Source organism: Halichoeres trimaculatus, unplaced genomic scaffold (assembly GCF_033239565.1).
Source record: "Halichoeres trimaculatus isolate MK-OKI-2021-1 unplaced genomic scaffold, fHalTri1.1 fHalTri1_scaffold_1, whole genome shotgun sequence".
In the NCBI taxonomy this organism is placed as follows: Eukaryota; Metazoa; Chordata; class Actinopteri; order Labriformes; family Labridae; genus Halichoeres; species Halichoeres trimaculatus.
In genome coordinates, this window is record NW_027437179.1 from 16992032 (window position 1) to 17010232 (window position 18201).

Here is an 18201-nt window from a genome sequence, read left to right on the forward strand (position 1 = left end):
TGATTGCCCCACCTTCTCACTATATTAAAAGCTGTTTTTAATCCTTTTACAAGCATTAACTGTGAATGCACTTTTTTGTTCAACACAGACCAGTTGGCTCATTGTTAAGCACAAGTGCTTTTATTACAAAAATGAATCATTGTGTCCAGAAGGACTTTCTGTCCTTAAATACAGCAGGGTTTCCCTGTGCAGACAGTTTGTTTTCAAGGGATGTATCATGTGAGCTGCACAGACAGAGCTGTCTGTTGTCTTCATGCTGCCCCCATCACAGCAGGGATTTTTTCCAAGTCAATTTCTTAATGGGGAAACGCAGTTATCACAGCTTCACCCAGAGCCAAGGCTTTTAGCTGTATAGAGCCACGGGAATTCTGGGCCTGTATTGAAGCTGAGTGGACAGTACCCACTAATTCACGAACACAGCCTGTGGCTGAAAGACGAGAGAAAAGCACATGTTTTGTATTCATATTTTGTATTTATTTACATCCATCAACATTTTATGGGGATACTTTTACATTAAACAACACCATGAAGAAAAATCAAAAGATAACATGTCGTTACTTTACAGTAAATACAGTGTAATCTCTTCAGTGAGTTCACATTTAAAAATACATCAGCTGTGTGCATGGGCGAGTTTGTGTAGGCCAAGCAAGATGAAAATCACAATTCTTCTTAAATGAGTCTCACCGACAAATAATTAAAGCAGTAACTAACAACCAGGTAAAGCAAAGTAAACAACAAAGCCCAAACTGTTTGTAACCCCACTTTTTTATGACTGCAGCACTAGAGCACAAGTTTCCTCCTTGTGTTCACTACATTGTGTGGTTTAGTTGACCCATGGGACCAAATGTCAATCAGTCTATAACTATTACAGACCAGTGGGCTCTAGCAGTAGATATCTTGTGTACATTTAGTCAGTATTTACAACATGTACATTCATTTTTAAAAGGAAACAGCATTCTCTTAGCGCAAGCCCCAATCTGAACCACAAAGTTGTCTCAAAGAATGCTATCAAAGCAACAGACCAGTGCAATAATATTTTTTTTCTTTCAGGATGCTGTGTGTGTTAAGTGGTTGTTGAGAATGTGACAGAGAGCTGTTGATCATTTTAAAAGTTGCTACTTTTGTTGATGCATGACCAATATAGTTCTTCCAGATATATTTTCAGACTTGAGTCTATTTTTTTCCTTTGTTTCCTTTGATAGCACTCTCAGATCTTCATACAGAACAAGACGCTCAATCCCAAAGCTAGTCAAAAAATGTAATGCAAAGCATTACGGTGAATATAGTTCCTTTTACGACAAGGGCAGAACAGTAACCACTCTTTAAAGCTATGCAAGACTTTGTGAAATTTTACAATTTTTAGTGCTCTACAGCAACATTTCAAAGTAGTCTGTAATTGTTTCATGATGTTTTCCTCAGCTTATCTCTTGGGAGAAAGGCTTCCTCACTTTGACTTGTTTCCATCTTGTCCTATTTATTAATGTAGATCTCACTGTTGTGGATCCAACATGTTTATGTTTACATTCTGGATAAACAAACTGACACCTAGCAAAGCATTCAAAGCAGAAATAAGGCAGAGACAATATACAACACAATCAAAGACTTCAGCTGTATAAGTGTAACAACAGCTCTGTAAAGCTGCCTCTGAGTATCTGAGTGTGTTACAGATCACATCATCTGCTGGGTAAACACATGCTCTCCATACAACTCCATGTGTAAACAGACTTCACTGTATGACAGTGTGAATTCTTTACACTTGTGTGTTTGCTCTTGTATAATCATCATATTTAGAGGCTGTGCTCACCACGGTGATAACAGCTCCCTGCTTCACTGCTGCCTGAGGTGAATATTGGCTGTGTTTAGCATTAACTTGCCGCTGGTTTTAATAAAACATCTCCCAGAGGTAGAAATGTGTTGTTCACATTCCTTACGCTGGCTTCATGCACCAGTGGGCTTCATAATAGAAGACACCTGTGACTCAAATCCTGTTTTTTTAATCAAACTAGCTGTGCTCATGTGTGGCAGTCTCACAGGACCTCTGCCAGGCAGCGGTCAGTCCCTTCACTACCTTCCAGTCGCACCTGCCGGCTGGTTTTTCTGTTCTCTACCCAGGAGTTGTGTATGACTGTGCCTCCTGGTGAAGGATCCACCTGCAGAAGGGAAACTACCCTCTTCTTCACCTTTGAGCGAAGAGCGCGGCGCAGCTTCTGCCGTGTGAAGGCATAGAGAAGAGGGTGGGACACAGTGGTGCCGTAGGCCAGGGCTAAGAACCAGAGGCGCACACTGACCAGGGTGTCGCTGGGACCCAGGCCAAGGATCAGAACGTTGGTTGCAGAGAGAGGAGCCCAACAACCCAGGAAGGTGGTGATGATGATGAGAGACATCCTGAACACCCGCCTCTGCCGCTCTCTCCGATCCCTATGCCGGCGTACTGCTCGTCTTAACGCAATGATGGCCGACACAGAGGCATGGACACCCATGGTGGCAGGCAGAGGGGCGGCAGCACCCAAGTCTGAGGTGACAAGTGCGGCTGTGGGGGACAGGGCAGGAGGGGAGGTAGCTGTGGGGGTTGGGGATGGCGAGGGGATGAGTGGAGGATGGCTGAGCTGTTTGGTACCATCTAGGGTGCACTGCTCCCCTCCTGTCCCATCATCATTCATTCTTTGCCCTGCCTTCTTCTTTTTCTGTTTCTTGTGGGGCCCCCTGCAGGAGGGCCCCTTGAACCGCTGGTTCTTTTTCATGTGGGAACCAATCCGGATGTTCAAAGCCCTCAGTATTTTGGAATAGGTGAATAGCATGACTGCTACTGTGGTGAAGAAGATAGGTACCTGAAGGAGGAGATGGTAATACATGCCCAGCCCTGTGTGGTAGCCCTGTCCACCAACACACAACAGAGTCCGGTTACGCCACACTGGCACCACACTGGAACTGATACCATGAAGAGACTGGGGGGTCTCCAGTCTGCTTTCTTCTGCTCCATCTTCACTGGACCACTGTACTTCCAAGAAAGGAATAAAAAACACAGCCACAGAGGTGATCCAAACGGCAGCCAGGAGCAGTGTTGCCCTACGTGTGGTCAGCAGTCTATTAGCGGGCCGCACAGAGATGTCATATCGGTCCAAACTGATGACCAGGATGTTGATGGCTGTTGCGATGCTGGCAAAGGTGACACAGGCCTCGTGGAAGCAGCACAACAGGGCCAGGTTTGGTCCCGGAGGGAGCAGCACGACCACAAGAGTGAGGGGCAGACACAGCACACACACCGCCACATCCAGCACATGCAGATTCACCGTCACCATGTTGCTCACAGAGTCAACTAAGTTTGACTGAGAGCAGTAGAGCACGAGCACGGTCAGGTTGCTGCTGAAACCCAACACCAACTCCAGCATGAGGAAGGCTGTGAGCGACACCTGGAAACCCAGGGAGTACGGCATGTACCAGGAGACCGAGCCCGCTGCTCCCTCTTCCTGAGGGACTCCCACCCCCACCAGGCCGACCACCGACCCAACCCAACCGGTGGTGGCGGGACTCATGGTGTAGCTGTCAGTCTCCATGACGACCTCTTAGCCCTCTTATATTGTATCTGTCAGTCTGTTGATGAGCTCCCATGATGCACCAGGCTGGGTGTCCATGATGCAGGGATGAAAAACAGCGTGGTGACAGCACTGAGGAGACAGGAAGACAATGCAGACAGATGAGAAATCCACTTACAGAGAAAAAATCAAAGCACATTTCTGTCTCTCGGGCATCACAAACATCAACATTAGTATCATAATCTACTAATATATATTAATTATTTACTTACTTACTATGTGTGAAAATGTATTTGAGTTTTGGTGGCAGATTTAACAGGTGCTGTATCATAAACTTAAGTCCAGCCTTTAATCTGTCTCCTTTCAGTGTCTCTCATTATGACTTTGGCTCAGATGCAGCCTGAAACCTGCTCACAAGCTGTCAGAACTGCAGCCGGCCACAATGGGCCATCACTGATGTGAAGTGGAGCTCACAGGAACAAGCATATTAATTGAATCAAAGTTATCAGACCGGCAGGCCGCCAAAGGGCCTCTTAGTGGATGAGTAAAAACAACATTCAGAGAACAACAAAAAGGGTAGTTATGATCTCTGCTCTGCAAACCACATAATTTATTTTAAATGCCTGTAATGCCAAAAAGAAATAGGGGAGACTGGGCACGGTTGTAACCTTTAGGTTCAGCACCTCCAACTCACTGAATTTTTGATTCAGAGTTCTCAAACTTTCATGCAAAGTACCTACATTTGTTTACTACAAATGGCACCAATTCAGACCTCTGCAAGAATACCAGAGGCCTTACCAGGTGATGTCAAATACACAGTGGTCCTTTGTTACAACCATCCCCACCGTGTGTGTGTGTCAGGCTTTCTTTTCCACTGCCCAGGCATTATGTAACTTCATTAAAATCAAGAAAATGTTCTTTGTTGTACATAAGAGGATGGTTGTAACACCTTCTGAAGATGTGTTACAACCATCCCCACCCCTGTCAGCCAGTGTTAAGCTAGCTATATTAGCATAGTGGACTGAAATTAGCATTGGAAAATGCATCAAATTTTGCCTGAGAAACTACAATTTATTCTGATACAAGTCAAAAAGTTTTATCTGGAATAGAATAAGTACTAGACAAAATATAGTCTTGGTCAAAAAATTACTTTCTTAGCTCAAAATCATTTTTTTCTCCATAGAGTCTGAATGCACCTGTTTCTAGCCCTGACAATCACCATGTGTGTTATATGACTCCTATCTTATCCCTGATTGGTGGAATTGGTGGTGTTACAACATGTTACAACCATAACCGGTCCCCCCTACATCTTTAGTGTCTTTAAGGTTTTCCAAAGTGGCAACCACTAAAGTCAATTTACTCTGGAATCACTGTCATATCTATGACAGTAGTGCCTTCATGCAAGATGAAAGATTGTTTGAATATGGTCAATTTGATTTACATAAGGGAAAACCTTAAACAAATATTTGATATGAAAAAGTTTATTTCAGTTATAGGAGAACAAATTTCACACAGTACAGGAACTGTTTTGTGTGGATATGTTTAGCATAGCTTAACACTGCAGATAAATGACTCTGTTTTCCATTAGCACCATCACCAACTGTCGTAAAGCTCTGATTCTTGCCAAGATATAACTTTGTTAACAAAGAAAATTAATGGAGAGCAGATCTCTTATCAGTACTTTTCTTGTGTGACAGGGTAACGTATTTCATTTATAGTTTAGTTATGTAATGCTATTGTTTAAAAACACAAGGATAAGCAAACTTTGTGAGCTCAGTTTGTCCTGTAATTTATAATTATATATGTTTAGTGTTACTCATAGCCCGGTGCTCTGAGACATGTCTGAGACATTAGTGAATCCTGGTTATGATCTACCAGTGCTCATCTACCAACTCCAACCTCACCAAGCAGAGCTAACGTAACCTCACTCTTCATTTTATTAATAGACTCTCAAGTTTGAACAGACCACTGCAGAATAACTGCTGACTGTGGGTTGGAATGAACATTATCACAAACAGATTAACCCGTGTTTTAACCTTCAAATCATGCTCAGTCTGTCTCCTGTTCAGCATTATTCTGCCCTTCCCTCCTTTTTTTCCCACCATAACTACAAAATTAATCCAAGAAATCATTTTCATCAGAGAAAAACACAGATCTGTTCTTACTCTCACTGCTAAACTTTGCTAGTGTGGTCACAGGGACTTTCAGTGTGTATGGCATAAAAGGATTAGTCAGGTCATCCAAAGATACTCAGAATCAGCTTTTGAAACTTTGGCGGAGACAGTCTCCTCGCAAAGTTGGTCAATATGTGATCTTGAGAAAGGGGGGTTCCTGTAGCTGCTGACTGACAGGCAACTTCTTCTGTATTTGAATGACTGCCTTATTCAGCCTTTATTTAAACCTCATTCAGCTCTGTTAAGGTATGACATTGTTTTCACAGGTGCGCAGTACAAAATGACAGAAGTGTTAAACACACATTAACACAGTTTAAGTAATAACAAAATGTGTAAAAAGATAATGAATAGAAAAAACAAAGAGCAATATGATGTTAAATTGCTAGGGTTTTTTTTACTCTCCCATTGTTTTGCAGTGAAAGAAGGCTTTAGTCAACATTTCCGGATTACTTTTTCTCTCTTTGAAGGCTGTTAAAGCAACATCAAAGCTGCATTCCTCTGTCATCTTGGATTCATAGGGAGTTGTGTGCTTGCAGTATTTAAAAAGCCCTAAAAAGCCACTATCGTTACTGAGTTTATCGTCCTGTGAATGATGCTTTTGACCAAAAACAAAAAAAACCCAAAAAACTACGAACTAAAAAAAAAATAGACCTAATCAAATTACAGTTTTGTTAGGCTGAATCTTAAATGTTTAAAGAAAACATATACTGTACATGGGTAATAGTTTAAACCACGATGTGAAGAGATCTCGATCAGTGTTATTCATGTGAAACATTCTTGGTGAATATCTCTTGAGTCTTCTCTTGTGGGTATGAGAAAACTTTGATTTGCGTTTGTTATTTCAGAGTTGGTTTGTTCTAAATACAGATTTGGATATTATTTAGTATGATAATAATGATATAGTTTTCTATCTGAGTTCTGGCACAAGGGATGTGGATAAGGCTTGATTACATCAAAACAGGCATTACATGCAGAGTAAAAAACACTTATTGTACCATTTACAGGCAAACTTCAGTATCTAAATTGTATGGGCCATCAAGTCTTATCTTTTATTTAGTACTGCCCTTACTATTGTTATCTGTTGCAGCAGGTACAGAGCCTGGTGGTATTGGTATGCACATGGAGAGTATCTCTGTCGATTTGACACCCAGAAGATTAAGGGCTGAGTGTAAAACAGTCGCTCTCATTGATTGGGTAGTGATTGCACCTGCGGGAAATCAATTGAGTGATTAAAATCACAGCTTCCTTCCCTCTGAATAGACCATCAGGTGAATGTTTCTGCATCAAGAGTTAAACATGAAAAGAAAAAACAGAAACAACAAACAAGAAGTCAGTTCTGTACTATTATCTGCACAACTTGGCTCAGTAATCGCAACTCAGGTTGAGTGATGGACTCTCTCAGTTTCTCCCAGTTTGTTGCCAGGACAACCACACCACAAGGGTCTACATTAATGAGGACACAGGTGCTGTAGTATTCAAGAGTATGACTCCTGAGTGTTTGGTAACACCACGCTGGTGGCAGTGAAATGGTCCAGTTGATGAGTTAAAAGTCTCTCACCTAAAAAGCAGAGCTGAACCATGTTACATCAGCACAGGTCTGTTGAGAAGTGATTCAAAATGTCAAATTGTAACGAATAAAAAGGTTTTAACAACCATCGGAAAAATTCAGGGTGACCTCGAGACGGATAGTTTCTTTAAGTCCATGACCACATGAACAAATGCAGACCAGAGTGAAGCGGATAATCTGACATCTCTGACTTAATCTTGAAGTCATTTTTTAGAGGAACCATAAAGAAATTGTTTACAGGATTTGTGAGCAGTTTGGTGAAGTGTTAAAGTGAGAAGTCTGTGAGTGGATTATGATCTAATAATTATATCACACCACAGGGTGAATGTATCGATACGGTAAGACTTCTGTGTTAGGGACTCCAGAGTGCTACAACGCTTGTAGACTTTACACCATTTATATTTTATCAGTTATGTTTCCTTCTTTCTCTCTTTCTTTCAGTTTTCTATCCATCTGTGAGTCTGTCCATCCTTGCTTGCCACACTTAGCTACAAAATCAAACCATAGACTATTGGTTTCATGTAAAGCTGTGACTGATTGTTCATGTCAGGGACACCGAGGAGGGACAGAGGAAGGTGAAATGGAGAAAAACACTGGAACGGTAAAAAATTGAATGGCAAAGACTTGAAGTGTGCTCGAGTGCAGCCCTGCAGCTACTCTGCCTGACTCAGGTTACAGGTTTCCAGCTGGTCGGCTCGTGAGTGGACTCTCTGATTGCCACCAGAGGCTGGAAATTAGGGAGAGTGCAGATAAGAAAAGAGGAGAGGAGGGTAGATGCAAAGAAATAGTGGATTCTTGATGAAAGAGTGTAAGCCTGAACTGGAAGTCTAACATCTTTAAATGCTCAGTGCAAGCAGAAACAGAAGCGTGATGACGAGGAAGTTGAAAAGAGGACTTAGGAAGCAGCTCTGGTAAACAAGATGTCCCATGGAGCAGAGGTGGCAGCTTTTTGTTGCTTCTGTCTAGTCTTACGTCAGTGTCCCCTGAGCTGCTGCCGTTTCCTGGTTGCCTCTGGTCCTCAATGGACCGCATCAGTCCCAAAAGATTGTGGTTGTGATTGCCTGAGTGGGAACACTGCATGATGGCTACATAGGTTTGATGTTATATAGGAGGAAGAAAGAGAGAACATTTTCTTCCTCCTTAACTCACAAAAACAACAATGGTGCTGTAGCTGGTAAGAAAAGGAGCTTCGTGATCTATAACATTTTTCAGAGTTATGGTTTTGGATTCTACTTGAAACAGATGACCTACAGCAGCAGTGTCATCCATTTGAAGCAGACATGTAGAAAAATGAATCAGTATGACCCTGCTGTGACTCAGTGTCTGCCCCTGCCATGTTTCACACTGTTCTGCTTTCAGACACCAGGTTATTAAGAGTTCCTCAATGTATGAAGCATCTGGCTGACCTCAGGGTTGGCTCAGGTTAGACTTCAATGCTTGGATCAATCATAGATCAAGAGAAAACCTTGTCAGAGGAAAGCAAAATCACTTCAAGTCAGAGGCAGCAAGTGTAAAAACAGGCACATCCCCAAAGACAGCTTTCTAATTAAGTCGCCTGTGAGCAGAAGATGCTCATCAGGGAATCCTCGGTGTAAGAGTGACCTTCTCTAACCCTGCTCAAAGAAACAATGTCACTTAGAGCCCAGCATACTGAAAGTGAGGTGACACAAACAGCTGAAGTGTCTTAGCAACAGCTGACTTAACTTCTGATGCAATAAGGGATTGAATGTGAGATCAATGACACATTCATGAAAAACTGGATATTACGACACATAACCTCAACTTGTTTTTACTTTACATCATTGACTTTGGGTTTTCTCAAGGTCTGAGGTGAAAGAGGTGATTTGTTATTCAGGGAAATTCATCACTCTAGTAGAAGATTAAACCTTGTGCTCATGAACACTTTTGCCGGGTCCTGATTGTGTACCGGTTTCTGAGGTTGTGTGAACACACTGTTGGGTTACTTGTGCTGCTTCATTGGGTTTTGAAAGGGTTTCATTTTGATCTAACTGCTGGTTTTTACTCCAATTTTGTGCTTCGGAGTTTCTTCAAAGGGTGGAGTCCTTAAAGGCATTGAGCTGCAGACAAGAAGGGTAAGATTTTTAAACTAATTTAAGTTTAATAGTATAATTCTTCACTCGTTGTACTACACATTTTTTTTTATATTAGGGCTTCCTTATATATACAGTGGGGAAAATAAGTATTGAACGGATCAACTTTTTTCTCATCACATTTATTTCCAAAGATGCAATTCAAACAAAATTTCTACCAGACATTGGTATTATTTCAAATAATCCACACATGAAAAGAAATCACAACGTTCAGGTCCATAGATAATGATTATGTGGAATTAAGTGCGATAACACAGGAAAAATGTATTAAACACGCTAACTGAGACTCATCTAATACTAAGTGGAGAAGCCTTTGTTTGCAATGACAGCTTCCAGAGGCTTCTTGTATGTTTTAACTAATCGCTCACACTGCTCAGGTGTGATTATGGCCCATTCCTCTGCACAGATTGTCTTTAAATCTCAAATATTCTTTGGTGCCCTCTGGTGAACCCTTTTCTTTAGTTCTTTCCACAAATGTTCAATTGGATTTAAGTCAGGTGATTGACTAGACCATTCTAACAGATTGGTTTTCTTTTTTTGAAACCATTTGAGAGTCAACTTTGCCGTGTGCTTTGGATCGTTGTCCTGCTGGAAGGTCCAGCCACGTCTCATCTTCATCATCCTGGTGGATGGCAGCAGATTCATATCAAGAATTTCCCCATACATGGCTCCATTCATTGCTCCGTCAATTATATGAAGTTTGCCAATACCATGAGATGAGAAACAACCCTATGCCATGATGCTTCCACCTCCAAAGTTCACTGATGGTTTAGTGTTTTTTGGGTGATGTGCAGTGCCATTTCTCCTCCAAACATGGTATGTAGTATGACAGCCGAAAAGTTCAATTTTGGTCTCATCTGACCAGACAACATTCTCCCAATATTCTACAGACTTGTCAAGATGCTGTTTAGCAAACTTTAAACAAGTTTCAACATGCTTTTTCTTGAGGAATGGAGTCTTGCTGGCTGAGCGTCTATAGAGGCCATGGCGGTGGAGTGCACTGCCTATTGTTTTCTCTGTAACAATTGTACCTGCTGCCTCCACGTCTTTCTGGAGCACTTTCAGGGTGGTCCTTGGCTCGTTGAGTACTCTTCTGACTATCTTTCTGACTCCCTGGTCAGAAATCTTGCAAGGAGCTCCTGTGCGTGGCCTGTTGATGGTAAGGTGGTGCTTCTTCCACTTGTGAATTATGGCCCCAACGAAGTGACAGGAATATTCAGGAATACCCATGATGAAGCGTGTGGTATTTAACTGCTTGGTGAAAAAACAACCTTTTTTTTATAGGACCATCTAGCCCAGCTGATGTTGGTTTGCACTAATTGGAAGTTCAAGTAATAGTTATTGACAGATTTCAGGTGGTATGGTACATTTCCTTGCCAAAGTATACGGCCTTTCCATGGTGTGTTCAATACTTTTTTCCTGTATTATTGTACTTATTTCCACATAATCATTATTTATGGACCTGAATGTCATGATTTCTTGTTGTGTGTGGATTATTTGAGTTAATGCCAATGCCTGGTAGAAATTTGGAAATAAATGTAATGAGAAAGAGGTTGACGGGTTCAATACTTATTTTCCCCACTGTGTGTGTGTGTGTATACATGAAAAAGTAACAAATCAAAATTGACTAAAACCCCTTAAACACCATATATTGTCAGATAATATAATGGAAAATTTCCTCTTTGACATTTCACCAGAGCCTCGGAAACTGTGGGTTAAATCTCATATTGGTGCATCTCATCTATAGCTTTCACTTTCCACACACATCCAAGACAAGCTTCACAACCTTTCCCCTCAGGGGCAGGAAGCCAGAAAATATGTGACAAGAGACTGTATAGCATGTATAATTGAGCAGCTACAGTCCCATCCGTATTTCCCAGAAGTAGCAGCACAAAGATTAAAAGATGAATGGCAGAGAAGATCATCTGACTGCTCCTGTGAGACACACTGATGTAACAGGTTGTCAAAATGACATAAAGTGTGAAGACTGAAATAGAAAAAAAGGTATATGATGGTATAGGGCACACTTTCAGTGGGGAAATTTTATCTGAATATCCCTGCATTTTTATCTTTACTTCATCAGGAGCACAGGATGTTTAACAGGAGTCACTAATAACTTCTATTAAGTTGTGCTGTTAAGCTTCAAATAGATATTAATCGGCCAGCAGATACACACGTTTCTCTTTGGATAGCACACAGGCTCTGACATGATCTCCATAAAGCCTCATACGCTCAAAGCAGTTTGAAGAAAATCAGTTTTTCTTCATTAACATGCAAAGTTATGCAGCAAAGTGCATGAAAATCTAATCACACCGTCAAATCAAGCGAGGGAAGCTGTGAGGAAAGTATGAAGTTTCTAGCATGTCATGCTGTTAAAAGTATAGACTTCACTGAGGTGGCACAATGAAGGGGGAAAAAGTTGGAGATGAGTGTTTGTAATGGTCATATCCTCTTACATATTACCAGGGAGTAGATGGGAAAACAGTTATCTAATAATTAAAGAAAGTCCTTTTAATGAAGCATAATATAACAGGATCAAAGGGCATTTGTTGCTGGATAAAGCAAAGCACGGTGACAGACAAAAAAACGTCATTATATAAGCACATTAGTGTGTGTAGAGTGAGGCTGAGAAAATCAGCCAAACAAGCTGGAGCCTACATGAGGACACGGACCATGTTGATTCCCTTTACTATAATCACACAGCAGCATGAAGCGTGCGTTGCTGTGTGTGAGTGAGTGTGTGTGTGTGTGTGTGTGTGTGTGTGTGTGTGTGTGTGTGTGTGTGTGTGTGTGTGTGTGTGCGTGTGTGTGTGTGTGTGCGTGTGTGTGTGTGTGTGTGTGTGTGTGTGTGTGTGTGTGTGTGTGTGTGTGTAAACAGACTCCCTATTGAGATATCAAGCTGTTAGTGAGCGCTTTCTCCAGTAGCCGCTCCATGTTGGAGACAAAATGTCATGTCAGAGCAAAACACTTGCAGGCTACAGCTCATCTTCAACACAGTCAGCCTGGGAGAGCATCGGCTAACACACACACACACTCATACACACAGGCACACAGGCACACAAACAAACACACACACAGTAGTACAAAAGGACACCTGCTGGGTCTGAGTGGTCCTGGAGCCAAAGATGAATTCATGGAGGAGGGAAATCTCATCCAGAGCACATTAAACAGTTGTGATGTTACATATCATCATGCTTTGCCACCAGATGAAATGTAAAAAAAAAAAAGAGGAAAACTGGAATCTAAATTCCCTCCTTGAATCTCACATCCTGCTGTTTGCCTGTCTTGAACAAACTCAAAGTATGACTTTGATCCTGAAGTACTCAGAAACTATGTCTACACTTTGTTTTGCCTTTCCAAGTGAATTTGTCTCAAATTCTATAAAAATGCTTTTTTTATGTCCACAAGCTGGGGTGCAGAATTAGTTCAGTGGTTAAAGCCTGTGCCCCATGTACAGACTGATTATTTGGCTCTTTGGGCTCCCTAACAGCTCTCCATGGTACCTTCATATAGCTGGATGTCTGGCCTATATAACTAAGTCTTCTGCTCTAAACCCATCACTCCCAGGCTCAGTAATCATGCCAGCTGCCACAGTGCAGCATTCTTTCAATTAAGCCAGGTGACAAGAAAATGACAACAAAAAAAGAAAGGTGAATTCAAGTAAAGTTGTTTTTTTAATCCTTCTGAAAATTAGTGTTCACTATAAAGGATGACTATAAGAAAAATATAAACATTTAACATGTAACAGACATGTGCCTCTCTCTTTTGATAGTATTAAAGGTCCCATATTATGCTCCTTTTCTGCAGTTTAATATGGATCATTAATGTCTTCATGAAATGGTAGTAACATGTTTTGGTCTAAAAAGCCAATAAATCAAGCACAGCAGCATTGTTTCCAGGCTCTCATAGCCCCTCTGTTCAGAACGCTCTGATTTAGTGGGCGTGACCTTCATATGTAAATGAGCCACCGCTGATGCCGCCCCACTCTTTCACTTGTTGTCACTGAGAGCGGCGCCACGAGCTCCGAGTGCACAATGTTTAGAAAACAGCGAAGCTCGTTTACAGTAACATTACAGGCTAAAACAACAGGATAACTGCAGCTAAAGTTAGCATCCTGAAGCTAACACAGAGACAGGGGGGACACTGAGGAAAAGCTCTTACATCTGTTCCACAGCGCACAGCATTAAAAATACTCACATTTCCAGGGTCTGAGGTTTGTTGGTGGATGGTTGGTAACGCACCTGGATTCAGGACCAGTGTATTCGCTAACCCTCTGTTGTATTGTCCACAGTTTGAAAAGCAGTCGGCCGTAAAGTGACTAGCACACACATGCACAGTTTTACTGAGTGTAGCTGGCACATTTCCTTGATAAATGAACTCTAGCCACTTAGTCTTGTCTTCTTCCGAGATGGGAAGCGTGTGCATGGAACTACGTGGCTGTTTACAGCCAAAAACAGAGCAGTGATGGCTCTGGGAGTGGGCGGGGAAGGGGTTCGGGGGTATCTGCTCTGGTGGACCAATCAGGTCAGACTGGCTCCTGATTGGTCAAAAAAGGGAATTGCTGACGTCGGCGAATCCCCAAAAATCCAAACAGCTTGTTTAGGTCAGGATTTTACATTCACAAGCACTACTAAGTACAGGTTTTGTCATTAAATATCACATTTTGTGGGCTGGGAGGAATGCCAAAGACCCACAAATTTCACAAAAAGACTTAATAAAGTGATTTTTGCATAATATGGGAACTTTTAACTATCTATTGCATCTGAAAAACAGGTTTCGGTAAACTGCCCAATACTCGTCATCATAGCTATGTTTTTGTTTGTGGTGTCCTTCAGCCCAGCAGAACTGTGAGAATAAAACACTCTATGCTTTCCATCAAACAACCAAGGTGAGATTCATAAAAAATAAAACTGAAGTTATATAAATAATATTGGATATCTTCATCCATGGGATGATAACTCTCTGAATGAAAATAAAAAAGTGCTGTATTTTCTCTGACTGATCAGGCGTTTTAAGTATTTCAGCCTTTGTTCAGTGAAGACTTATTTTTCGAACACGTATGAGATTTTTCAATCACAAATGCTCACACTGAGTGCACAGAGTCAGTACTGGGATACAACATTAATGGACAGGAAGGGTCAGGGGGTCTGCTTATCTCTGATTGGTTTATTGACCCACTGTCCAGGGAGTTTATAGCCCTTAATTGTGGCCTTCGTTGAAGTGGCTTCTTTGCCTTCTATGCAGAAATCCAATTATTATGTTTGTCCCAGTCATAAATATTTTGGCTCATTTCATAATGGAGGTGAGGAGAAGGACAACAGGAAATATAAAGAAAATACACAGAGCGCTGTTGTGTAAAATATCTACTCAAACTTGTTTATTTCAAAGGAACCCTTATAATTTATGTATGAGCATCTTCAAATGACGACAAGGACAAATCGTGGAGTTGCTATCCTTTAACCATTGACCAGAATTCACTCTGTATTGGGAAACAGATCCATTATTCAAACAGAATCTTCAAACTCCAGGCCATTCAGGTTTGAGCAAAGCTCCCAGGCTCTCGCTGAGGGCCTTTGTGATGTCCTGTTTACCTGAATTATTTATTGCCCAGAAAAATATAGAGCTGAAATAGCCAGCTATTGAAAACCTGAGCATGGGGAAGAGGAAATGAGAAAAAGTGGGAAAGAGAAATAGAGAAGAAAAAAAGGTATGCTCAAGCTGACGGATGACAGATCCTGCACAAAAAGCCAATTAGTGTAAACTGATGAGTTTACTTTGCTGCAGGAGGAGACAATTAGAAGAAATCTATCAATTTACTGAAGCCAGTAAGACAGAGAGGAGATGATGATGATGTATTGTCACACACACAGACATTTTTTCAACTGTCCAGCAGGATTTTGCTTCCCGTCTTCATGCGCACAATCAAAGCCATCCGCAGCAGAACGCAGGCACAGCAATGAGGAGACAGCTTCGACTTCGACGCTTTCATCAGGACTTCTCCCTTTCTCTCAGCTTTCCTCCACCTCCACATTCTCTCATCCAGCCCCTCCCTCCACCCTTACACTCCCCATCGTGCCTGCTGCGTGAAACTGCATTTAGTTACACTTTCACATCTTTATGTCTTTTTGAATGGCTCTTTGGTTTTTTTTTATCACTGTTTCTTTTGATTAACAGCTGGGAGTGAAAATTCTGAATGCAGCATGTGGATTTTGTCCGAGATATAAACCAGAGAAACTGTGTCCTGTGAGGACAGTTTGCAATTCTGACAAAACTTAAACACATAAATACATTTCCTAACAGCCTGTCACAGTTAATAAGATGCAAATTTAGCACCGAACTAACCAAATTTGTCTGACATAATAATGCAAAATGTAAGAAATTTAGAGTGCAAGCCAGCTTCTGAATGGAAAGTGTGATTTGAATCACAGTCACAGGAGATCAGATAGAAAACCATCCAGAAACAAAAATAAAGAAACAGACGTATCTTTGTATGTTGCATGAAAAAGTTCTTTCAACCACTTGATGAGCTGGTTGGGTATATCCGAATTAAGAGAGATATATTAAACTACACCTGCAGCTTTCAGGGTAAGACAGAACATTTATGACAGAGAATGAGCTGAAAATGTTAAACTTAAATCCATGATGCTGCATTTTCTCTTCATTCTGGCCTTGACTTAACTCTTTAGTGTAAAGCAAAGGTCCATTTGCTTAATATGTGTCACTTTGAAAGAATTCAGGTTGTAATTTATTTTTATTTCTCCATGAAATTCTTATGGAAGGTGACAAAGCCATATTTATTGCACAACCACAGTGAGTTGTGAAGACAAATGGAATAGAGACTGGAGGTGGTAATGGAAATTTTAAGGATTGTTTGCTCTTTCTTGACACACACACACACAAAAAACAATAAATCAAAACATCTCAAACATCATCCGAATAGACAATCATGCTTTGATGTACTGAAGGCAGGATGAGATGATGTTTCCAGCGGACTGTAGCGAGGGCTCCCAGAGGAGCGTGGGAGAAACAGCCTCAGAGCCCGTGACTGTGTCAAGCACCTACTCCCACATGCAGTCCATGGTTTCTGATAAAACTCGGATTCGATATTTCTTGGACCTCTTTGCGCCAAGCTGCACTCCTATCTTTGCGCTGTCCATAAACAAAATGAGAACAGGTCCCCAGTGGTGTGTCAAGTGAACACTAAATGCTGCATTTAGCCTCATATAAAGTCACATCACAAGGTACAGGTGTATAATAGTACAGCTGGATTAAAATGCTCTGCGTAAAAGTTCTGCCGAAGCATTTTCAAAACTTGAACAGGTTCTTTTAACTCGTGAAATGTATAAATAAATCCTTTAACACGAAAGAAATAAGTATCTGTTTATATATGGTATTTATGACGACAAAGTGAGTTGATGGTGGCTTAGGCATCCCCGGTAAGCAGCTGCATGTTTAAGCGGAGAAAAGCTTTATCACGAACATGGTCGCACTAAAACGATTTTTAACACATCGAAGAGTGTGTGAATCTTTGAGGAAAAACTGCACTCTTACCTCTTGTGTCAAAGTCGTGCGCTCAGTGGTCCATGCCCGCAGTGTGTGCTGTGGTGGGAAGCTTCCCTCCTCTCCTGACTGAGGAGCAGCCAAGCACATGCTCAGCAGCAGCAGCAGCAGCCCGACCAACAGCAACACAGAGGTACGGATGAACGGACACACCGGCCACAGGAGCTCAGACTCCTGCCAGATGACATCCAGTGACTTGAGGGAGGTGCAAACTCTTGTGTAATTGTCACAGATTGAAAAGAAAATACAACAAAGGTCTCCTTTACGGTGCTTTTGCTTCAAATGTAATGTCACGGTTAAAACTTGTGGTCTGTATGAATGGATACCTTATTAAAGAGGGGGTAGGTTAAACTGGCTGGAGGCTGCCTCAAGTGATGTAAATTGACTATTACTATAAATCTGTGCTGACAACCTCCTGTAGTATGAAAAGAAGAGCAGGGCTTGTTTGCCAGATGCCGCTTATCCCCGCTAGAGGCAATGACCATAACTCTTGCAACCAGGTCATTACACAGCTATTTTGCACCAATCAAAACTCTTATTGTGGGAAAGAATCACACTGAAGCAAAAAAAATTAGTCCCTTGCATAACTTTTCTTGTTTAGGTCTGCAGCATGCAATGATGTAGCATGGAGGAGGTCCTCTAGCTGCTCTCAGAAATCTTTGAGGGGTTTGGAGCTGATTAAACACCAAACACAAAAAGTTTGTGCTCTCACCAGTAGGTGGCATCCTGATTTTGACCACATTTACAATTTTTATCAGTTGCTTCGGTTTATTTCTCAGATCAGAATTGAAATTCTCAAAACTATTTGTTCAATCTTCACAACATTGTGTCACTTGTGCAAATAAAAAAACAGTCTCTCATTTCTTTAAACGAGCTACAAATGATTTTGGGACATCAATGCAAATGATTTTGTACTATTCTCTGCTTTTTCCTACATTATCAGCTGCTTATGTCATGTTGTCCAATATGGATTATCATAGGTCTATGTTTAATAATCTAACACCGCAAAACCTTTAGATCTGAGTTCATTGCATACGTCTTTACATGTAAAAAGGTAACATGTCAAGCATCTTTCCACACAATTTCAGTAGACTTTTTTTTCTAAATCTGTCTGGATTGGTAAATTGCTCCCGGGTAAATCTTGACTTTCTCCAAATAATGGAAATGAGTAAAGCATCAGATCAACCAATGATCTAACAGTTTTCTGAAATAGCTCTAAGGATCTTTTCATGAACCATCAACTGGCAAGTATGTCT

At 41.3% G+C, this 18201-nt stretch overlaps 1 protein-coding gene across 1 annotated transcript; it reads right to left on the reverse strand.

Moving 5' to 3' along the window:
* Window positions 1-465: 465 nt before the first annotated feature.
* Window positions 466-17549, reverse strand: LOC141791338 (G-protein coupled receptor 22-like). Its single transcript, XM_074671709.1, has 2 exons — window positions 16937-17549; window positions 466-3665 (listed from the first exon to the last, which is right to left on the reverse strand). Exon 2 carries the CDS (start codon window positions 3552-3554, stop codon window positions 2028-2030), a length of 1527 nt encoding a protein of 508 aa, XP_074527810.1. The 5' UTR covers window positions 3555-3665; window positions 16937-17549; the 3' UTR covers window positions 466-2027.
* Between the last annotated feature and the right edge of the window lie 652 nt (window positions 17550-18201).

Excerpts from the sequence above, each read along its gene's own strand:
- LOC141791338 (XM_074671709.1), bottom strand. The coding sequence starts at position 3,554 with ATGGAGACTGACAGCTACACCATGAGTCCCGCCACCACCGGTTGGGTT.